The sequence below is a fragment of the Chelonia mydas genome, chromosome 1, assembly GCF_015237465.2.
Source record: "Chelonia mydas isolate rCheMyd1 chromosome 1, rCheMyd1.pri.v2, whole genome shotgun sequence".
Lineage (NCBI taxonomy): Eukaryota > Metazoa > Chordata > Testudines > Cheloniidae > Chelonia > Chelonia mydas.
Window position 1 is genome coordinate 327,384,560 of NC_057849.1, and position 24,929 is coordinate 327,409,488.

At 39.0% G+C, this 24,929-nt stretch overlaps 1 protein-coding gene across 4 annotated transcripts in view; it reads right to left on the minus strand.

Annotated features, from left to right (window-relative positions):
* CACNA2D1 (calcium voltage-gated channel auxiliary subunit alpha2delta 1) overlaps nt 1-24,929 on the minus strand; it is a 659,278-nt gene that overhangs the window by 187,305 nt on the left and 447,044 nt on the right. For all 4 annotated transcript variants that reach the window (XM_037889245.2, XM_037889243.2, XM_043552428.1 and 1 more), the window contains exon 7: nt 4,912-5,043. In XM_037889245.2, the coding sequence (XP_037745173.1) occupies nt 4,912-5,043 (132 nt within the window). The remainder of the gene's footprint in view (nt 1-4,911; nt 5,044-24,929) is intronic.

Here is a 24,929-nt window from a genome sequence, read left to right on the forward strand (position 1 = left end):
AGACCAGTAGTAAATGACTTCCCCGTTGGTGTTGAGTTAGAAAGTGAATTGTACTCCTACCCTGGTTTGCTCCGTGGTTAATGGAGAAAGTAGAATCACAATCTAGCTGGTAAATATGAACTACTGAATGTATCTGGGCTTAAAGCCATCAGCTCTGAGGAAACTCCAACTTCTTCAACCTTGCCTTTCATAATATAAACCCAGCAGCATGTACATATTTAAAAACAACCCAACCCGACTATACCAAAACAAAAAACTTTATACTCCCCCCCCAAATAACAGAAGATGAGAGAAAGAATTGTCCCTTCATTACATCAGATACTATAATGATGAGGGTAGCATAAGAATAGAATAGAATAGAATAGAATAGAATGGCTGAAAGGGACCTCGAGAGGTCATCAAGTCCAGCCCCCTGGGATGAGAAAGGACCAAGTAAACCTAGACCATGCTGATGGCTGTTTGTTCAACCTGTTCTGAAAAATGTCCAGTGATGGAAATTCCACAACGTCCCTTGGAAACTATTCCAAAATTTAACTATCCTTAAAGGTTTTCCTAATTTCTAACCTAAATCTCCCCCCATTGCTTCTTGTCTTACCATCAGTAAGAACAATGGAGGACAATTGATCACTGTCGTCTTTATAGCAGGTCTCAACATATTTGTTATCTGGTCCCTCCTCAATCTTCTTTTCTCAAGACTAGATGTGCACTTTTTTAACCTTATATCATAGGTCAGGTTTTCAAAATTTTTCATCTTTTCTTTGCTCTCCTCTGTACTCTCTCCAATGTATCCACATCTTTCCTAGTAGAAGTACGGTACCCAGAACTGGACACAGTACTTCAGCTGAGACCTCAACAATGCAGAGTACACTGGGACACTGTTGACTCATATTCAATTTGTGGTCCACTACAAGCCCCAGATAGTTTTCAGCAATATTACCACCTAGCCAGTTATTCCACCGCTTTGTAGTTGTGCATTTGATTTTTCCTCTGAGTGTAGTACTTTGCACTTGTTTTTATTGAATTTCATCTCATTGAATTCAGACCAATTCTCCAATTTGTCAAGATTTTTTGAATACTAATCCTGTCCTCCAAAGTGTTTGCAACTCCTTCCAGCTTAGTGTCATCTGCAAATTTTACAAGCATAGTCTGCACTTTATTATCCAAGTCATTAATGAAAATATTCAATAGTATCAGACTTAGAACTCACCCCTGTGAGACCTTGACTGCAAACTGTTGATAACTATACTTAGAGTATGGTCTTTCAACCACTTGTGCAACCACCGTATAGTAATTTCATCTAGACCACGTTTCCCTGGTTTGTTTGTGTCAGTGTCATGGGGGCCTGTGTCAAAACCCTTACTAAAATCAAGGTATATCATATCTATTAGAACCACTGCAGCAGTTCATTTTACCTGAAGACCTTAAAGTGCTTTACATAAATTAATCTTCATAACATCCATGGAAGGCAGATAGATATTATTGTGCCCATTTTACAGACTGATAAACTGAGACACAGAATTTAGGGCACACGTAAAAAGATGAGAAATTGCACAAAAAACACCTGGGTTCAAATTTCCAAATCCCAAAGTGCTCATCAACTTAAACTGTAGGGTAAAGAATGCACACACAATGTTTACGCTAGTGACAATCTACTAATGCCATGTGCAGGACTGGGAGTCAGGGAATTGTCCAGTTACAGAAATACCAATCAGTCATATTTCCAACTTGCATGCACAGGGCTAAGCACAAGAACACTCACCTATGGTTCATTAGAGTATAATAGCTAGATGTAACAGCTGGGAGGATGCTGACTGTCTAATACCAGTAGTGTTTCCAGTTGCTCTCTAGAAGAAATCCTAAGGCAGTAGTGACTTTGCTCACTACAACTATTGTGTGATTTGGCTGCGTCTGACTCTGCAGGTCCCATTTCAGCACCTCAATGAAATGATGGATTTTTGTTGTCAAACATATTTCTGGAACATTTGCTTCTCTGTCAGCTCCAGGAAGCTGATGTGTTGCCTATAAACTTTATGGTCTGTGTACTTGGAACTCTTGTATATCTTCCCTCTCTCTCATTTTCCTGTATATTAAAAGACTGAGTGCTTTCCTCTTTGGTTGAGGGTATTGTATTCTCATTTCCAAATTGGTCTGTGTGTCTTGTCTTAGGGATGTCCCTTTTCTGTCTAAGGCAATAAACAATTTTTGGAAACATATGGGGTGAAATCCTGGCTGCACTGAAGGCAATGGCAAAACTTCAGTTGATTTCAATGGGGCCAGGATTTCACTCACAGACATTATTTTTTTCAATATGATATGGTTCTGAATAGTATAATACTGACACTTTTGTATGATGTAAAACTACAATATATAGTTTTTAATGAAAGTGCAGGACTAACATCAATATAGTCATATGTTTTGTCAGTTATACTGATAATATATTGTCCCTATATACACCATGAAAGCAATAAATAAGATATTTTGAATTGACTTGATTTTACTAAATGCATACCCTATTATAGCTCTTCATGGCCTGAGTCCTGCTTCCATTGTAGTCAGTGGATGTTTTATCATCATTTAGTGGAAGCAAGCTCAAGCCTAGCAAAAATACATTAACATACAAATTATATGTTGACTGCATCTGCTTTACATAGGAATAAAAGATTATTGCTATCTTTTACGATATATATGGCTATGCATCTACAAAACACATACATTCAGAATCTCCAATATATTATTCATATGAATATTCAAAGAACAGTAATTTTTATACCAGTTAAATTGTAAGGATGGTTTAATGTTGTGTGTGTGCTAACTTAAGACTGGGGAGACCCAGGTTCAATTCCCTGCTCTGTTGACAGACTCCCTCTGTGACCTTGGCCAACTCACTTAGTCTCGCTTTGTCTCAGTTCCCACCTGTATAATAGAATTAACAGCACTTCCCTACAACACAGGGTGTTGGGAGGATAAATACCTTATTAAAGATGTTACATCTGGAACTCAGATGTTATGGATGTAAGCACCTAAAATAGATAGCTAAACTAGATTTAATTGGTGGAAATGTATTTTCAATACACCTTTAAGGATATATTACAAATATGATTGTCATTTAAGAGCGCCAGCTGTTTCCAACAGTTATACAACAGTGGAATGTGAGAATTCACAGATATTTCCCTCTACTTGGAATACACCACTGCACATAAACTGTTGATTTATTATGATCTTTTAATAGTGACCCCAAGGCACAGCACTAATGTACCACATAAGTATAGTGACAGAGAACCTTGTAACAAGGGAAACATGAAAGTAGCCTTTTCATTATTATTTACTCATTACCTCTCACTGTAGTTATTTCATCAACTAACAGCACGGTGACATCCACTGGACTGAGGTACTATATATCTTTTTTCACAACTACCCGTAGGGAGTTTAACAGCCACTTATGCTAATCATACAACAACAGTATTAATGTAAACCTCCGGACCCGCAGAAATGCCAGTAATCCACCCTGAACAGAAGAGGAAACACCCGAACATTTTTTCTTAACCAATTACAGGTAAAGGAGATACACGATAATGTACATAAACTTCATGCTGTTGCTGGTTATAGTGTAATTTTAAAAAGAATGGACAACTTCAACAATAAAAGCACCAGTGTAGAGAACATGCCTAATATAAAACAAATCTTTGTAATAGATGATCCTTATGGAACATATTCAATCAACAGAGTGTACTGATAGCTAAAAGCCATTAAAATATACATCTTCTTACATTAATTACTGTGATACAATAAAAAGAAAAGGAGTACTTGTGGCACCTTAGAGACTAACCAATTTATTTGAGCATAAGCTTTCGTGAGCTACAGCTCACTGCATCCGATGAAGTGAGCTGTAGCTCACGAAAGCTTATGCTCAAATAAATTGGTTAGTCTCTAACGTGCCACAAGTACTCCTTTTCTTTTTGCGAATACAGACTAACACGGCTGTTACTCTGAAACCTCTGATACAATAAGCTGACTATCTGACAGGTGGAATATAAGCAGGTTAAAAGAACTCCAGTTGTATTAATTAGTTTTAGGGTTAGTGGCATGGCCATAATTGTTGGAGGTCCTGAATCTGGCGAATAAATACATCATCATATAATTGTACCTAATCTACAAGACTGTCTGCCAAGCTACTGAGTCAAGCATTCGTGGAGCATGTAAGGTGTAAACCTCACCAGCAAGTGTTCCAGCATTATTCTGTAGTTTCCTCTGCTGTCATATAGGGCATATTTACATTCTGAGCTGGGGGTGTGATTCTCAGCTGAAGGACACATACCTGAGCAAGTTCTGATCAAGGTAACATGCTAAAACTAGAGGGTAGCCATGGTGGTGTGAGTAGCGGGAGCCGGGGCTAGCTGCCCTGAATACTTGCTTATGATCTCGGATGGTTATGACTTATAGCAAGCGAGCCTGTCCCTCCACTCACTCTGCCACCCCTACGCTCTATTTTTAGTCCTCTAGCTGGATGAAAGCTAGCAGGAGTATGTCTCCTAGAGCTGGGAATCACACTCCCAGCTTGAACTGTAGACATACTTTTAGAGAACTACATACGGAAACAATGCAGATGCACAATATTCCAAGCAACATTATACTCCTGAAATCCATCCCTTATTGCAGAGTTACAGCTGATGAAATGTTCTGAACCCATTTTCCCCTCTCACACCAGTTTTACACCAAGACAGTTTCACTGAGTTAATAGAGTTGCTTCTAATTTGCAGTGGGGTAACTAAGAAGAGAACCAGGCCATCTATAATTTTGTTCTGAGAAAATTAAGTTACCTTTAAATGTCACAGGATTGCTTGGATAAATAAAGGGAAATGCCTTACTGGGATTTCTGGGAGACATGCTATTTGTTTATAAGCTGGCAATTACCTGGATAATACCTGGCGAGGCCAGTCGCACTACCAAAAACCTGCCACAACAAAGTTGGGTCTTCATCTCTGTTCTTTTTGAATACTTCATCCAATGCTCCAGTCCAGTTGAGTTCATTTAACACTATTGTAGCTGTAAAAGAGGAAACATATTTGGTATTACAAAGCTAAGTATTTACATAATTAGCAGCTAATATTCTTTACAGGAATTTTAAAAATTGTGAAAGATTTAACATGACAAATATGGTGCAGGAACTGAGTAAACTATTCTAACAACTATTCTAGAGAGTACGTAATTTAAGTAATCAACAGAGTAAATTTGAGGAAATACAGTCCTACCCCTTGAAAGGATTAATATTCTTTAATTTTCTTGTACTGCTTTTTTTCCCAGTGATTCATCTGTATGCAAAGATTATTCTTATTTTTTTGGATACTGAATTTCTTCTGTGAAATATGTTGTTTCTGATGGGCCATTCTATTCTTGATTCCAGGCTAATGACAAGTAAATTAGAGGATGTAACCACATAACCTATTTGATCACAGGACATAGCCATGAGACAAAGCAAGGTGATACCAACAAAAGATGTATAAGCCATAGGAAAATGTAACAAAGGTCTCTCTTTCAAGCTAAATGCGATTATTTAAGATGGATTCCATGGAAAAGAGAAAACAATGAATTAAACAACATTAGAATTGCAAAACCGAGCTGGGACTAGCAACCAAGGCAGTACTCATTATTGCAAGTTAACAGGATTTCATGTTTATGGATGTGAACACTTGCAGAAAGATCAGTTCTGTGGACATTAATATTCATGAGCAGGGTCAGTTCCACAGTGAACTTGAGATACAAGGAAATTCATATGCTTAAGCATGATCAGCACTAAACACTAAGTGGCCAGTGACATGGAAATTCATATTCACAAAGCTGCCCTGGACTGATGCTTGTGTTACTTTTGCAAATATTTATATTAGCATGTTCTATGCCTTAGTGGGAAAAAGATAGTAGGGGTTTTATGAACAATGCTCCACTACAGTACTAATCAACTGAACAAATAATGAAGTTGAATTATGGTACCGTGCTTTAATCAGTTGTAAATCCTATTAATTTCCAAAGATATCTCAATCACATTAGGCACCAGCTTGGCATTCAGATTCTTAGAACAGAGCAAGGTTTTAGTTGGTGGTTGGGTCACTAATGCTTTCCTTTGTCTTGTCCGATGGCATTATAAATAATGATTCAAGACTGAAATACATAGGTTATAAAGATGACAGTGACACTCTCATTACCAACAGTGAACTCAAAAGGGGCGGGGAAAGGGGAGAAATACATCTGAAGTGACAAAATACCTGTAGAATATTGCTTTTCATCAGAATTCTCTATTGTATTTCTACAGAATTGTCTATAGGAAATTCAAGCTGGACTAAGTAAAGTGAGTCCATCTTTCGGACAGAAAAAAAATGGATCATTCTGCAAAGCTTTATAGGTGAGGTGGAGGGAGGACAAAGAATAAAACTTGGTACAATATTTGAAGTTAATATCAGCTTCTAAATTGAGGTTTTTATAATTAGAGTAATAAAATGCTAACATTAAATTTCATAGATTTGGTTTTTAAGGCTAACGGGACATTTGGTACACTTTATGTTCTGTGAAAGATTTATTTTTTCAGAGAAGTTTTAAAAGTGCTTTCTGTTCTCCTGAAATGCAGACTTTTTGAGAAATATAAAATTAAACCTCCTATTCTCCAGATCCCTTGTAACCAATAAATCTATATACCTAGTCTCTTTGTCAAATATCTAATTAAATATATATTTACTTGAGAAAGAGGAGCAATTCCTACAGTACAGTAAGTACTTAACTATCATTATAAAAATGTTTATTGTACAATTATGTTCTTTAGAGCAGGTTTGCTCTATTGTATAATTATGTAATGAAGCACTGCAATCTTTGTACAGTCCTTGTAACACTCTTTTTAATTTGTGCAGTGATTCTCTCCTGGACCTTACTTACATGACTAAATACCTAAAGTGGAATCCTGGCCCCAGTGAAGTCAATGCAAGTTTTGGCATGAGGTGCCTCTAAACTAAGAACATGGGGAAGATAAAAGGAGGGTTTTTGCATTAAGACACTGGACAGAGAATCAGCAGATAGAGGTGCTATCCTCACCTCTGCACAAACTTCCGTTATAACTTTGGGCAAGTCACTTAGACCACTGACATCAATGGGATTTAGCATATGCTTAAGTGCTTTGCTAAACAGCGATGAACTTGAGCACAAGTGTAAAGCTAGTTATGTGCTTAAGTGCCTTGCTGAATTAGGAAGGACTTATTTCTCCATGATTCTATTTCCAATGCTTAAAATGGGGATAACGATATGCCCCTATAAATCTACTGAAGTATATGAGGTGCTCAAATACTACAATGATGAATATCCCAGAAAAGCCTATGCATAAATAATAATAATGGTTAACAAGGGGGAAAAAAGAGTGATCACACATATTATTGAAATACCTAGATACTACAGTGACAAGGACCTTACTGATATAATAGAGTAATTCACCTACTAATAAATCCTCTGATTGTTCTCCATGGTTTTTTATGGCAAAATCCCTTCCCTTCTTCTGATATTTGTGGAAAAAAGGTGCTAGACAGCTAACTTTAAACCTTGTCTTTATTTATAGGTTAATTCCCTACCACCCCGCATCCTACCCCCAGAATTTTAGAATACATACTGTATTTTGCCTTAAAGTAATATTTTTGCACACGTGAAAGAGACTTTTTTCCTTATTTATGCATTTTAAGAATGATTTGTTAAAAATGAGGGAAAAAAAAAGTCCAGGAAAAAAACTGTTTCCTGTCAAGTCTGAATGCCTAAAAACAGGAGTTTATGAGTGGAGTTTAACTGGACCAGAAAAAGCAGCTCACTCCAGCACCAGTTATAGTAGTAAAAAAAGCGGGGAGAAAGCTACTATTGATACGAGTAGCATTTCTACTGTCACATTTTCAAAAGCAAACCTTCCAGCTTTGCTTCTAATTAATCCAGAAATTAATACAGTGAATGTTCCAGTTTTAAATTACAGAAATAGCTCACACAATTGTATGCTTCAATTTGCATCAACTTCCTTTTAATTCACTCTCTCACTGTGGCCGCAGCAACATGTCATGTGCTTGGAAGCAAACATGTACAGTGCAATGGGGGAAGGCTGTTATTCAGATACCACAACATAAGGTCATTAAAAATTCCTGGAGGAGATTTGGTATTTGTGTGTGTGCTATAAAACAACAAGCTTCTATCACAAACAGAATATCCATCCAAAGGGACAGGGAGTGAAGAAATAATTGTAAGGAATTATGGCTTTCACCATCACTTTCACGGCTAATACTGCTTTGCAGTTGCTGATGGATGTACCCTCCCTTTAAATAAGCAAGCATGCCAAAATTTGCTGATAATGAGATCTACCACTTCTATGGCTGCTAATAGGCAATTTCAAACTGGCATCTCTGATGAATAGTTGATTCTGGTTAAACTTCTAACAGCAATGCCTCTGAAGCTTTTTACCTTAAGAAAAGCCCTCTTAAATAAACAAACAAAACAAACAAAAAAGAGCTATTCCTCAAACCACTCCCTCCTAAAATATCAACTCATTTTGCACACAACTAAATCAGTCCAGAGATATTGAATTAAGCTGACCATGATCTAAACTGTAAGATTTGGATTTCTATTGGCTTCCCAAACGTAAGTGTTTCTTATAGTAGCTATAGTATATATATTTTCATTTATTTTTGTTGTTTTGAAAAACTGGACCTTCCTAAAATGGACTTTTGATGAGTTGTAGTGGCCAGGTCAACTGAGAAATGACATTTGCTAGGATCACTTACCTTATCTTTTGAAGCACACCATTGTAAGAGGATGGAGCTTTTGATGATAACTGGCTTACTCCTAAATCCTCTTAAAATCAGGCCTTGGTCTTTGGAGATTGACTCTTCAGTGTACTTCTATTGCTACCTCCCACTTGACATGGGCAGGAAAGGAATACTAAATTCATCATCATATGATAGGCAACATCATTCTTTCCTGCTAATTCCACTGAAATACATCTGTCTTTTCTGTCCCGCACCCCTCCTTTTTGTTTATGAGATGGGATTCAGGAGCCTTGACAAGCCCTGGATTCAATTTGCCTCTGCAAATGCAATCAATAAAACCCGACACTATTGCTCTCTTTTAAACAGAACTGGAAGAACGTAGTTTTGATGATTTATTTAATGTATAGGGCCTGGCCTGAATAGAAGGCAATGTATGACTTTATTTGAAAAGCCTGAGAGCTATTTACTATCTCTGAAAAGATGTCAGCTACTGTTCCCTAATGATGCAGCTATGCATACACTGGAGGGAACAGAAAGCACCTCCTCAGCAATTCATTTATAACATAAAAGTGATTGTCTTTTAGTGTGTTGGTGGGGGACACTGGGTTTCCATCTCCTATTTTAATGAAGTTGACTCATTGATTTAAAAAAATACACACAACTTAGACAGAATTATTGTGGTAAATGTTATATATTATTCCAGTCAAATACTGGGATATTGGAGGGAGGATATATTTACATGTGTGTATTTATTAAGTGTTCACACTTGCGCTCAGCGCCCCTCCCCCCCACAACCCCAGTCAACAATGTCCATACATTGCGGAAATTCCACTGAAAATGTATTCTATGTTTCTGCCTCATATGTTTTATTACAAAACCAGTACACTTCATCTACATTTTCAGAGCTTAGACACTTTCTGGTGCATGTTAAAGGAAATAGCGCTAAATACGGTCACCAATCACAGAAAGCTTTTACAGCTATCACATTTTATGCGGGGCTGAGAATGAAAGTGTAATTTCCAGTAAGTTTCTAAACAAACTAGGTACTGAGAGTATTGTTATTACATGCTTGGGTGGCTCATACATATAAATCTTTGGATGTATCCACAAATACTAAAGTCCTGAAAAGGCCATTTCATTTTTCAGATCTTCAAATGAAGATACTGGGGTAATTTTCAGAGCTTCAAATGAAGATACTGGGGTAATTCACCTCACAAGGTATGACCTGGTGAGGTACAATTTTTCCCATGATATAAAGCTCAACAGAAGCAAAACGTCTACCATACATTTAAGTAAGTTTTTCCCTATGTGTGCTCTTTCTATTAAAGCTGTAGTTATGTAGGTAGGAAGTTCTCTGAAGAACCTGTGGCCTCTATAGCGACTTTTTCCTCTGCTTTGAGACCATCTGTCTTCATATCATTAAGTCAGTCTGCAGCTATAAGGTCCTCTTGTTTTTAGATGCACAAATAGCCATGCTAGCAAAAAACAAGAACAAAAACAAAAACAAACAAAAAACCCCCACAACTTCCATCTGTGACTAGCCAGAAGAATTAACCCTGCCATACTGGTCACAGACCTGGCCACAGTGATGACCTCCAGATAACTGAAACAAATTATGTCAAAAGAGAAATTAGACACCCTGAAAAAAGCTCCAACTGAAGCAAAAAGCAATCTTTCAGCTTAACCACACAGTAAACACCTCAGCAAAGTGCAACACCTCACTCTCTGTGCTTGCTCATCCCTCAATACAAGTTCAAGGTCTGCATCCTATTATTCAAAGTGTTCTATGGGAATGGCCCTAGCTACCTAAGAGATCTCCTCTCCCCCTGCAAACATGACCTTACACAACAGCTGCATTCCACCAGAACGATGATGCTGTCAATCAAAAGGGAAAGCTCATGGGTGCAAGAGACAGAAATTATAGAAGATAAGGGTTACCATGAAACTAACCTTTTTCAGAACTTAATATAGAATTTGTTTTTTAGACATGGCTTCTCCCCCACTAATGTGTTCTCTCTCACGTACTGACAAAGAAAAACAAACACAAATATTTATAAAATAATTAAGATATTCTTCTACAAGTCGAGGAGTGAGTGAGAGACACAGACAGAGACAGAGAAAGAGAGAGAGAGAGAAACAGAGAATGAGAACAAGCACTATTGCAATTTCTTTTTTAAATATATAGGAAGAATTACAATATTAGGGTGTTGGGGTCAAATAGGTACCTACACAGATACTGGAACCCTGAAATTAACCCTCAAATTCTGTTAAAATAAAAGGCAGATAAGCAATGATTATTAATGCCACATTGAATAATTCTAAAAATAGTAAATATTTACTCTTCACTCCTTTGAGTTGTGTAGGTAAATGAATTCTAAGATATTGCAAAATTCTTTCTTCCTTAATTTTTATATTGTGTTGAGCCAAAACATATTTGTAGCTAATAGGAAGATTATTTATACATACACAAAGAAAGAGATAAGAAGAATAATTGCGCAGTTGAACTACAATATGCTAAATTTTTCAAGATTACTGCAAACATTAGTAATTAACTGCATTTTCAGTTATTTAGATTCAAATCATGATCCTATTGATTTAATTCTAAATCACTAAAATAATATTTAGAGCAGCTACCTCACTGAATATATATTTTTAAAAAACCCACATATAAATGTATTATGGACAAATTGGAGAGAGTCCAGCGGAGGGCATTGAAAATGATTAGGGGGCTGGGAAACATGACTTATGAGGAGAGGCTGAGGGAACCTGGCTTATTTAGTCTGCAGAAGAGACGAGTGAGGGAGGATTTGATAGCAGCCTTCAACTACCTGAAAGGAGGTTCCAAAGAGGATGGAGCTAGGCTGTTCTCAGTGGTGGCAGATGACAGAATCAGGAGCAATGGTCTCAAGTTGCAGTGGGGGAGGTCTAGGTTGGATATTTGGAAAAACTATTTCACTAGGAGGGTGGTAAAGCACTGGAATAGGTTACCTAGGGAGATGGTGGAATCTCCATCCTTAGAGGTTAAGGCCCGGTTTGACAAAGCCCTGGCTGGGATGATTTAGTTGGGGTTGGTCCTGCTTTGAGCAGGGGGTTGGACTATATGACTTCCTGAGGTCTCTTCCAACCCTAATCTTCTATGATTCCATTATTCAAATGTACTTAATTCATACTCTTATTTTTTAAATTGGTGAATGCAAAGAAATATAAACATCTGCAACAGAAATTATTATCATCAGTATGCTATATTCAAGTTATATACATTTTGTTTGTCTGCTTTAACAAAAATTAAACAGGAATCTCTGAAGAACACGAAGTAACACTATCCCATTTATCATTTTGTCCAAGTACCAAGTTGGCATTTAAAGGACAGAACTAACTAAAAAAAAAGTTCTAAAATTGTTCTCTCTAATAGTTTCAAAAATAGTTCAGTGAGCAGGGAAGAAATTTTCAATGGGATATTTTAGTGCATGGTCTTTTAACTACAAATAAAGTGCAAAACCTTGGTTTGGAATTATCCTTAATCAGTAGTTCATCCCATAGTAAGATTCAGTTTTGCAGGACAATCAGCTTAAAAAAACAGCATAGGAAATACAGAAAAAGTTACAAAAAGAATTGCAAGTTTCTGAAAAAGCAATCATATTGAATAATTTCAACATCAGAAATTGCTGAAGAATAATGTTATGATATACATGTGACACTCTTAATTAGACATCCAAATTGTAAAATACCCTGTACTTTTTTTTTTTAAATGTATGAGTTCTCTATTCCCCATTACATAGCTGACATTATGGATTAGATACTTCTATTAATGAATCACCAGAGAAGACACTGAAATCTAACATTCAGTTGTTTCTTATGTCAAATCAAGAAAATTAATTGGCAATGCCATATGATGTAAGCTGACAGGTTTAGAGGCCACATGCTGATAGCAAGAATGGCACACTAAAAGCTCATAAAAAAGAGACATGCCCAGGAGAAGGAAATGAGAATAAAAATGTCAAGAACAGAGGATGAAATTAGGCTTCTGTTACATCTCAACAAGAGCAATTAATAAAATGTAAAGTAGGCATCAAAAGCTTCACCAGTACGAACTCACAGGGTTTAAATGAGTTATTCACCACTCTATATAAAACAAGAGAGAAACATTTTAAAATGTACCCTGGCCTATTGTCAGTTGCAGTGTACATTTCTCTCCTAACTACGGATGGATGAATCTTATGATTGTAGAGGTTTTACTACCTTGTGAATTCTTTTTTTAATTCACAGTGGTCTCAGAACTAAGTCAGTTGGCTAATCTTTTTCCTTTATAATTTAAACACATTTATTTTTCAAAATGGCTTCAGCTTGAAAATAAAAGCATTTTTGGTTGTTGTTTTTTATTTTGTAATTTAATGCATATACCATCTATTAAGGATAAAAAATTCTAAAACAGGGATCGGCAACCTTTGGCTTGTGGTCTGTCAGGGAAATCCGCTGGCGGGCCGGGATGGTTTGTTTACCTGCAGCGTCTGCAGGTTCGGCCAATCGCAGCTCCCAATGGCCGCAGTTCGCCGTTCCAGGCCAATGGGGGCTGCGGGAAGCGGCGCGGGCCGAGGCATGTGCTGGCTGCTGCTTCCCACAGCCCCCATTGGCCTGGAACGGTGAACTGGGGCCAGTGGGAGCTGCGATTGGCTGAACCTGCGGACGCTGCAGGTAAACAAACCGTCCCGACCTGCCAGCGGATTTCCCTGATGGAACGCATGCCAAAGGTTGCCGATCCCTGTTCCAAAAGCTAGGATGGCACAAGTGATACCCCTAAACATGCTACTGTCAATCTATTTTTGGAGGGATTGGACACTATTTTTGCTATTCCTTTTTTTGCAATCTTTTTATTCTGCCCACTTGTTGTTCTAATTTGCACCCTTTCCCCACTGCTGCTCCGGTCTCTTCCATGTGAAACACAAATGCAATAATATTAGTTGGTTCTGAACTTTCAGTTTTGCAGTTATAACAATCAGGGTTCACCCCAAGGAGATAACACGGGGTGTGAACCCCAAAGAATGAGCAACTGAATCAACTGGTGATACACAGTGTTGTTGTATATAAATATATGTCAAGTGAGGTTTTCATGAAAGCTTGTAATACTTTGAACTTGATGGCCATTAGGAGACATGTATATAGGTTATAGTTATGAATGTATCCACGTGTATATACGTAGAAAATTGTAATTGTAACTGTGGTGCAACTACACCACCACCACCTCACAACAGGGGATGAAGTAATCAGGCAGGTGGAGGCTAGTTGTTTACACAAGACCAACTTCAAATACCCTCCATTTCCTTCCAGCCAGGAAGACACAATGGTGGACCATTAAAGTTAATGGAGAGACATTGAAATTGAAAAGAAAATCCCAGGCTTGGAGAACTAAGGCCTGGTCTACACTAGGAATCTTCTTCACTAAACAACAACTCTCAGGGGTGTGAAAAATCCAACCCCCTGAGAGCAATTGCTATGCCAACCTAACCACCAGTGTAGACTGTGCTAGGTTGCTGGAAGAATTCTTCCATTGACCTAACTATTGCCTCTTGGGGAGGTGGAGTACTGACACCGATGGGAGAACCTTTCCCATGGGCATAGGTAGTGTCTATGACAAAGACCTACAGTGGCGCAGCTGAGCTGCTGCAGTGTTTTAAGTGTAGACATACCCTGGGACACGAGAGAGTTTCCCCCACTCTGAATAACCATGAGTCATCATGCCAGGAGAAACGGGGAAAAAAGAGAAGAAGAAAAAAATTAAAAAACAGGCTTGGATTTGAAGGGTTTTAGATGCTGTCCCTAAATTTCTGGCTAAGTGGGGTGCTGTCTGTGAAACATTGTATCCCCTCTAGGATAGAGGGCACACCGGGAAACTGTTCCTCGACAATAGGTAACTTGTGTTAGAAAAGGAAATGTAGCTAATACAGAAGTGTAAAGCCTGAGATTGTGTCTTTATGTTTATTTTCTGTGTAACCTGCATGTGTTGACTTTTCCTTATTATTTCATTTGTGAATCTACAATTTTTCTATTAAATAAACATTTGGTTTATTTTTGCCATCCTGCACTTAAGCAGGGAGGGGTTTGGCTGACTGGCCGGGGGAAGAAGGTGGCAATGCTTTCTGGCTTGGGAGAGGAGGGAAGACGTAAAGCTGCTGGAAAGAGCAGTCAGCGTGGTAAATGACTCACCACATAGACATGTGGTGTTTAAAAAAGATCAGTTGGGCCTGGCCCCTCCCTCCTTTACTCAGAACAGGCTGGGCAGCACCCACCCAGCCTCCCTAATTATGTCACAAATATGCCGGGTATTTAGCTGTATTTGCTGTGGGCATTATGCTAGCCGTCCCACTAAGGGGGGCTGGGAAGGAATTTTTCTCTTACCACCATATTGGCCAGATGCATTGGGGGCTTTTTCGCCTTCCTCATGGCAGGTTCAGGTAGGCTTGGTTCATGCATAGCATGATGGGCGGTAGGCGGTGTGTCACAACTCTTTATTTAAGTGTAGAGCAGATGTTCAGTGCAGGTACTCCATAAATTAAGGTACAAAAGAATGAAAAAATGGCTTGGAAAAGGAATAAAGGAGAGGTGCTTGGTAACTGAGTAAGCCGGGGGCAGTTGGGGATTCCTATGACTGGTACAGCAGGGAGCTAACCCCCACATCATTATAGTCCACCTTAACCCCCTCCTAGGAGGGGGCGTGGTCGGTAAGGTCCTGGCAAGAGAATTGCTGGAGGGACCTGGATAAATGGTGGGGGGGAGCGGTGGAAGCCCTCCCCCTGCCCCGGAATTGGCTGGAATTGGAAAGGTCCTGGCAGTGAATCTGCTGGAGGGACATAAATTTTGCACCTGCACTGCACACAGTTTATCTGCTGGGTTAGTCCCAGACATCTGTCAATAATAAAGCTGCGGCCTGATTAAACCCATATCTGATGTCTCCTGTCATTCTTTTGGCATAGCCAGACAATTACCCTAAGCAGGTCTCTGTTGCACAAACTGTATGGAGTGTATGTACCAAAGTGAACTGATAACTGGGAGCAGGTTTCATTCCTTCGTGGGTGACAAACCAGAGGGGGAAAATTCCAAGTTTCTAGTAGGTAAGAACTACGGGATTTGGGGAACTGAGGAGAGGAAGAGGCTGTTGAGGTCAACCTGCAAGGAGTAACTAGGCTGGTGGAAGCCAGGGTGGCTACTCATGTCAGAGCTCTGAGTTATAACAGCACAGCACCCAGGCACCCAAAATTACAAGGCAGTGGAGACAGATTCCCTTACTGGTCTGGGTGATCCCCAAAATGTCAGAACAATGCTCAGAATTATGCTAATGAAGTTTGGCCCGCTCAAATCATAATTAAATACAAACACAACTGCTTTGTTTTACCACTGAAAGGGGATCCAGTGGCTTGACACAGAACAAAGAAAGGGCTAGATTCCATGAAAATAGCATTGAGAATTATTGCCTTTCTAACCTTCTTTCCCCACCCCCTAGTATTGCATTCATTCTGAAGTCTCATTTTATTAAGGGTGGTTTTTTTTTTTCCCATTTGCCAATAGGTGGTGATTCTGTAAACTGTAAGTACTGCCTACTGGCATATAAGCACCAGTGAACTAACATGAACCAGCTACCGACTTCACAGAGGTATTGTAGTGTCCGGCTATAAAATTTATCAAACATTTTGCAAATGTATTATTAAGGGGACTGGCTGGTAAAGGCTGAAACAGAATTCAGGAGGCAGGGCTTCTAAACCTGTTATCACTTATTTAGGATTTTCTCCACCATTACAGTAATTTAGGCTTCAAAAGCTCTTTTAAAAACTAGCACACTTAAAATCTGCTTTTGGCTTTGTCCACATAGGAAATCTGCCCTGATTACACTTAGCCACTGATGTACCTACATCAGCACAAACCTCTAGTGTAGACAACTTCACTGTTGGCACCACTGAAGGTTACTCTACAAAAAATTAAGGTAAGATACACGAGTACAAGCCAGTGGTATAAGATTATAATGGCTCATTCTATTTGATCTATGGGTTTGCACTGGTGCAGTTACATTACTGGCTGGCCACCGATGGCTGAAATTGGGGAAAATTCAGGCCTTTGAATTAGCAAAATAAAATGATCAGAAAACCCGGCTGCATATGCACCAATATTTAAAACACAACTTCAAAACTAATACGTCAATTTATTTCAAACCTGGGTTGTTCTTTGGACCTCAAAGTATTCCAGGCTAGATGAGTCCTAAACTTTTAGTGAGGGGGGTGGAGGTGGGGAAAGGGGAATTAAGAGAGAAGAGAGAGAGAAAATCCTTTTTTTTAAAAAAAGTATTTTTGTGTGCCTTTATATAGCATAAGGAAGCCAAAACAGCACAAGCTTTTTTCCCCCTTTGCAGTTTGCTATAAACTGTTATGCTCACTCCCACTACAATTTATATTATTTGTAGTCTGAGAATTCCTTGAAAGCAGAGATGTTATTACAAATTAATTTCATACCATTCACAGAGTACCAAATTGTCAAGACTTTCCTTATGACAAGTATACTGCCTAACAGCCTTCATTCCTTTTATTCTTAAGCCAGTGGCTGTAAAGCCAGATATATGTTCGATGTTTGTTACAAATAAATGAAAGGCAACTTTAACAGGCCAAGTTTGATAACCACAAACATTGCAGATTTTTTACAGTGGCTCTAATCAACAGAGAGGTAAAGCAGTCACTAATACACTTGTTCATTCAATTAAATATATGGAAATCTACTTTAAGGGATGCGACATTTTCATAAATATTTAAAAGGTACAGACCATTTCAGTGGATTTGGCTACTGGAAACTAATTTAATCCCCATGTAAATGGAAGATTAATGAGCAACAGGGAGATGGGCATACTGGTTTATTCTATCTAATCGTATCTCAGGCTATAGAAATCCAAGATATACTGAGTATGACAGGAATACAATGAACAAGCATACGTGAGAAAACTGACGATGAGATAAAGCCTGTTCCTTCAGTTTATGTAGTACAGATATGAAAGACTCTTGGTCTTTGTTGATACGCTAATATTCTCATGGATGACTTTTCCAGCCTAAATAATAGTAGAGTTTTCCTAACCTCTGTAATTTTTGCTTGGCCAAAAGGTTGCATCAAGGTTCTCTCTCTTTGGAGAAATCTGCTGATAAAAGAAAGGATTGGAGCGTGGCTGCTCTGGAGAAATCCATTAACAAGAGATCTCCTCCCTCAAAGGAAATCAGTTGGAGGGATACAGAAACAACAGCCCACCATGCAATTGCATATGCCTTCTAGAAAGCCAAATAGTCAAATAATACAAATGAGGCAGGAAATCCTCTATCCAAAGCATGTTTGTGTCCTGGATGCTTATTTGAAGAGTTAATAAAGCTGTTCCCTCTTCAGAGGGCTATGGGATTTTGGAGGGGTTAGAGTTGACACTAGCAGCCTGTGCAGACAGTGATGCTGCTTATTTCCCCAAGGACTCTTGCCAAGATTTTTTTGCTATAAATACTCTTCCTGCATTTATACAAAAGGAACAGCTTGTACTATTCCAAGTGGAATAGGAGGCAGATACACTCCTGTGCCTTGTTCTCCATGGTACCAAATTATATTCTACTCTCAGGGTGAAATCCTGGCATGATTGAAGTGAATGGCAAAATACTCACTGACTTCCATAAGGCCAGGATTTTACTCCCCCTTCCCCTATGGTTTCATCAAAGAGCTTTTCCTGCATCTTTCATCTGCTGTGTTTATAGTCAATAGATTGGTAGAAAGGTCTAGAGAACTGAACACAGGACTGGGAGTCGGGAAGTCCCAAGTCTTATAATTGCTTTAGATCTAAAAACAAACAAAACTTTAGAAAGCATGTTTCTTAAAGTTCATGATGTCTTTGACATCAAAGATGCAAAGCACTTAAATAATACAAGTGCAGTATATTTTTTCAATCCCATAAAATGGGGGGGGGAACCCTTCTGCTAAGCCCTGCCACACAATACACCCCAAGCACCCACATATCAGATTTATCATCTGTATGTCACCTATTCTTTGGTTGTTCTATAAACAACTATCCCAGCCCACCATCTTACCTGGCCCCGATCATCACAGTGCCTGAGGACCACACAGTTTTTAATGGCTTTATCCTCACAATACACCCGCAAGATAGGGAAGTGCTATTATCTCCATTTTACAAATGGAGAACTGAGGCACAGAATGTCTAAGTGATTTCACCAAGGTCATCCAGGAAGTCATTAGCAGAGCAGGGACTTAAAGTTATCCCAAACTCTAGGATACTGCCTTAACCACTGGACCATACTGCTCAGGTATTATAGGAAGTGGTAATTGTTAAGTGTTTGTTGGAGGTCTCCTATCCATGTATTGACTTACACTGACCCCATTTAGCTTATGAGAGTCTACAGAATCCTAGCACAGGAGACACAGCTGCAGGAAAAGCTTTAAGCAACTGCAACATTAGTACGGAAGAGACCAAATCATTTTTAAAACAAAGAACTATCTATTTGTTTTAATTTTTACAAAAATGTAGTTGCAAAAGCTTCAGGTATTTTAATCTTAAAAGCCATAACCCCACCCCTAATTAGTAACAATTATATAAAGAGAACTTTGGAATCCTAGAGACTGCTGAGAATGGATTCTTTTGAAGCTTAGATTTAATTCATTGCATAAAACAGGAAGGGGCCAGTGGTTAATGGTCTTTAAGAAAATAAAAACCATGTATAGCAATTGCTGAACAGTGAAGAGAAGCATCTGGAACCAAAATGGTCAGGACTGTTTTTTTCCCTAACACCTGTCAAATAACAGAATAATTTAACTAGCTTTTCCAACTCATGCCTGGCAACAAGAACTTATAGTATTGCAAATTCATAAGATAAAGACTATATTAAAATGGGAATCTGAGTTTAATGTAAGACACTTAACTTGGGGCCATGCTTCACTGTAAATATAACAAACAGCCCCCAATCCTGCAAATATTTATGCACATTAAATTGTTCATATGGTACATGAAACATATGAGGACCTGTAAGACTGGGGATCAGATCCTCAGCAGGTGCATATTGTTCATAGCATCTTTGACTTCAGCTGAGAATATGATCTTAGGGCACTGTTGTCCAAAGGTACAAGGCCCTCCTTGCAGGACTGGTTTTAAAAAGGAAAAGACAAGAACAGTTGTTCTTTAAATCAATTAAAAATGAGTTTATAACTAAGCAACACTGAGCTCATCATAGTGAGATACCACTGCCTCCATTTGTGATTTCATTCACTGCATACAGCGGTTAGACAGCTCAGATATAATTCTGGTCTAGTGAACTAAGAGTGAAGGGTCAAATAAATTAAAGCAGATTAATAAAACATAGCTGACTGGGCTTGCCAGTGACAGAAGATATGCTGTCAACAGGCAATACACTGGTCTGTACTTAAATAAATGTGTCAGTCCATCTGGAATAAAGTGTTGCTCAGTGATTTTCAGCAGCAGATTTGAAATGCTCCAGCTATGGCCATATTAATCTGTTATAATTGACAGCAGATGCCACACAGTTTCAGCTAGCGGAACAGAGCCATACAAAGATAAAAGTACAGGGCATGACAAAAGATATCATCTCACGTTCAAAACAGATCACTGATATGTAGTATAAGAAATACTATTTGCATCTGGTTTCTTCAGGTTCTCCATCTCTTGTCTAGAAACCAATTACTACCTATTCACTCTATACTGAGAGGCACATTCTTGGTGCAAATTGTTCCATTGGCTTCAATAGAAGCTAAACCCGTGGAGCTATGGTAATTTGCACCAGGTGAGGATCTGCCCTAGAATCGATGCGCCTACCAAGAACATCTGTCCTTTTCCATTAAAATGAAAGACCCACTAAGCAAAGCTGAGCAACTATGCCACTTAAAGGACGTGACAACACTCTAAACCAGTGTATTCCCCTGTGTGTCCTATACACATGACACTAGTCCAGTAGGAAAACCAGCACCAGATCCCCATTAATCTCCATTAATAGGGCCCTACCAAACTCAGGATTCACTTTGGTCAATTTCATGGCCAGGGGATCTTGAAATTGGTTAATTTCACGATTTCAGAAGTGATATTTCAGGGTGTTGTAGCCCTGGGGGTCCCTATCCAAAAGAGGATTGTGGTGGGAAGGGTCCCAAAGCTGTTGTAGGGAGGTTGCAGTATTGCCATACTCACTTCTGTGCTGCCTTCAGAGCCCTGCAGCTGGAGGAGGCTCCCAGAGGTGGAGGTAGGTCCGATCTCCTCAGTGCTGCTGGGAGCACCGCTGCCGGGAGCACCCCAGCCAGGGGCTCCTAGCTGCTAGTCAGAGCTAGTGGTGGATTAATGCATGAGCCCATGGGACCCGTGCCCAGGGGCCCCAGCCAATTTGAAAAATAGGTGCCCCAGCCCTCGCAGGAGCCATGGGGTGGAAGCTGTGGGGGCTGAAGCCCTGAGCCTGGGCAGCCCAGGGGGGCAGGAGCCCTGAGCCCTGGCACCCTGTACCTGGGCAGGAGCCATGGGAGTGCGGAACGGAAACCCTAAGTGCTCGCTGGAGCCGCGAGGAGTGCCCCAAGCCTGGGGCAGCTGCAGTGCAGAAGTGACAATGTATCATCCTCACTTCTGCGCTGCCTGTGGGGGTGGGTCTGATCTCTCCCATAACAACCATGCAAGGGAAGGACAAGTCCTGTCCCTCCCCAGCCTGGTTGATTTCGGGGAGACCATATTTCACAGGGATGGACTTATTTCACGGTCTGACACATGTTTTTCATGGCCATGAAATTGGTAGGGCCTGATCCATGTGGTCTGAAAGTTTGGATTTAACACAGACTTCCTGAGCAACCTGGCACATCACAATTATACTAAGCCTCACATTCCCCATCTGCAGAATGGGGACAATTGTATTTACCTACTTCTCAGTGCTGTTGTCAGGTCTAACTAAATATTAAATTCTAAGAGGATGATCATCTATTTTAATGTTTGTAAAGACACTTTAAATTGTTTCTTGATGTTGCACAGTGAGTCAAGCACCTTGGAGGAGGAGAAATTTTATATATTAGTTATAATGTAATGTACTTCTGGTGCTCTGAGGACTTTTTTTAAAACATGAGACTTCTCCGCATGGCTAGATGTTAACTGAAGGAGAAGGAGCAAAGCATTCAGGAGATATTGTATCCTGTTGAGCTGAACATTAAGAATACAAATGACTAATATATCATACTATAAAATTGCTATTTGTATTCTTATTGTTGTTCAGCTCCAGGATCCAAAATTTGCTGAGTGCTTTGCTCCTGCTACTTCAATTAACAACATCTAACAGTACGGTAAAGTCTCATGTATGAAAAAAAATCACCCGTTGAGTTTTTTTCCTCAGAGCACAAAATGGCATGACAAAAGATGCCCCCCTATGTTTTCAGGGCTTATTGATCAAAGATTTCTTTCTTTTTGTGCCATTGAAGAGATGTGGTTTACATAGCATTCAACAAAATAAACCAAATCTCTCATTTTAGCTGCAGGTAACTGATCTCTGACAATACTTTGAATATATTCTATTGTTCATAGTTATGGCATTAAAACAAGTTTCAAAATGATCATTTTTTTGTGAATCTATTATGTTTTGGCAGATACTGATACAGAAAAGTCTATCGTATTCTTTTCTCGATCAGCAGTATGTAACCAAAAAGTCAAACTTACAAACATTATTGATGTTTACAATGTTGCTGAAGCCATGTTGGTCCAAGGATATTAGAGAGACAAGATGGGTGAGTTAATATCTTTTATCAGACCACCTCTGTTGGTGAAAGAAACAAGCTTTCAAGCTACACAGAGCTGTTCTTCAGGTCTTTTTTTATTATTATTACGGTTTATTATTGATGACAGGCTCCTCTCTGGGACCCAGAACGCTGCCTGAGGTAAAAAAGCATGGACATCATTTAAGGAGGCATTAGAGCCCCAGCCAGGGCTATAACCTGGTTTTCACAAAATTGGATTTCAGCTGCTAGCAGTCAAAAATTCTGGTCAGTAATCCACAGGTGCCCCATATATACTAGTAGACTTGTAAACAGAGGAAAACTGATTTTGCTCCTCCTTCAAGGCACCATATGCCACAGAAAAGTACAAGCCTAGATATCTTGAGCACAGGAAAATAATCAATATTCTTATGGTAACATAATATTGAAAAGAAAAGAAAGAGAATGCATCCAGTGCATATTGTCCAACAGCATATGATAAAAAGAGGAAGGATGAACGACTGTATATTCAGAAGCCACTAACTACTGAGGCACAGGGGTGAAAAGAGGAAGTGCTGTTATAAATCATTTGTCATTTTTACTCAATCTTATTATTAATGTATTCTTTGTAACAAGGTCCCATTTTGCTAAGTGCTATAGAAACACATAAGAAAGTACTTTCCATGGCCTGAATATCTTAAAATCAAGATCTTAAAAACAAGTGAGTGAAACAAATAATAGCAGAAAATTGGGAGAGGAACCATAATCATCACCTTGATAAGAACTGGTAGTTTCATATAGTAGGTATGTGCACAAGTGACCCATTTAAAAGCCCCCCCCACCTTGCTTTAAATGAATACCAGCAATTCTCCATCCCAAGAATCCCTAGCTGCCATCTACCTCACCATTATTTATAGACATACTTGCTATAGGCATTTTGGTAGAAGTGAGAAATGATTTGAAGGTGGACAGGGAAGTGGCTATGCAAATGAGATTAAAGGACATTCTATGCAAAGCAATACAAGGATATGCTTATGGGGGAAATGGACATTCAAGGCTCACATTGTTGGCAGAGCAGAGGGAAAGAAACAGAGGTACCAGAATGCAATAAAATGCAGTAGCAGAAAAGTAGGAACAGGCCAGACAGGATAAGATGGAAGGGGCAATTACTTTCAATAAAGGGGAGAATGCTGACAACGCTCTACCAAGAAAAGTAAGGCAAGATTAATTCTTGTGAGATGTACGGAGACAATGTGAGTGACAACAGCTCAACCAGACATACTAATTACTCATGGGGAGGAAAAAAAGGTAAAAGTAAAATGTGACCCTACCTACCCAACCAAAGCACAACCTGCAAAACAGCACAATGAAAGATTGTTGACAAAGTGTCTTTTGTGTAATTTAATTAAATATTAAGTATTTTGTAAGTAAGTATTATATGGAAAAAAACAAAAAGCAAAAAAAATCCTTCACGTGTGAGATTTGGTCTGTTAACAAATACATTACTGATCTTTGGCTTTCTCTGGCTCAAAAAGAAGCAGCAGTATGTTAAATCAAAAACACATTAAAATATTTAAATCCCACAGGATCCTGTATAGATACACTGTTTACAAAAAACAATAAACAACAACAACAAAAAACACTTCAGCAGTTGTCCATTAAGAGACTTCTATTCAAGCTTGCAGCTTACTGTCAAAGTAATGTCTCAGTTGGATCGGTAGTTAACGCTTCTTGCTCACGTCAGAACGTAAAGGGACTTGTCAAGTAGCTTATAAGTCTAGACAGACATATAATGTTACTGCAGCTGTGTTGGTCTCAGAATATTAGAGACAAGGTGGGGGAAGTAATATCTTTTATTAGACCAACTTTTGTTGGTGAGACAGAGACAAGCTCTCTAGATTACACAGAGCTTTGACCCAAAGCTGTCTTTCTCATCAACAGAAGTTGGTCCAATAAAAGATATTGCCTCACCCATCTTCTCTCTCTCTCTACACACACACACACACACACACACACACACACACACACACACACAAATACTTTTTAAACACCAGCAAGAATTTAAATCAAAACAAATAATATACACTAATTTTAATATGCAATCTGTGCAGCAATACTCTATGCCTTGTGCTCTTTCTTCCATATCCTCAGTAATAGCTAATTCTATTCCCCGGCAACTCAGTGTTGCTGTGATAAAATTGTTAACAATCCATCTACTTTCCTGTTATTTCTGCCTAAATCAAGTGATGTGAGGGATAAGAACCCAAATGGTGACATGTAATGTAGCCATATGTTTCATGTCTTGTGGTGTAAAAGATGGAGGATGAAACCATATTCCTACGACGGGAATAGGCTCAAAGTCAATGATAGATGCAACAGCCAAACTTATGACAACAAATAATTTCCCACCACCACCAACGT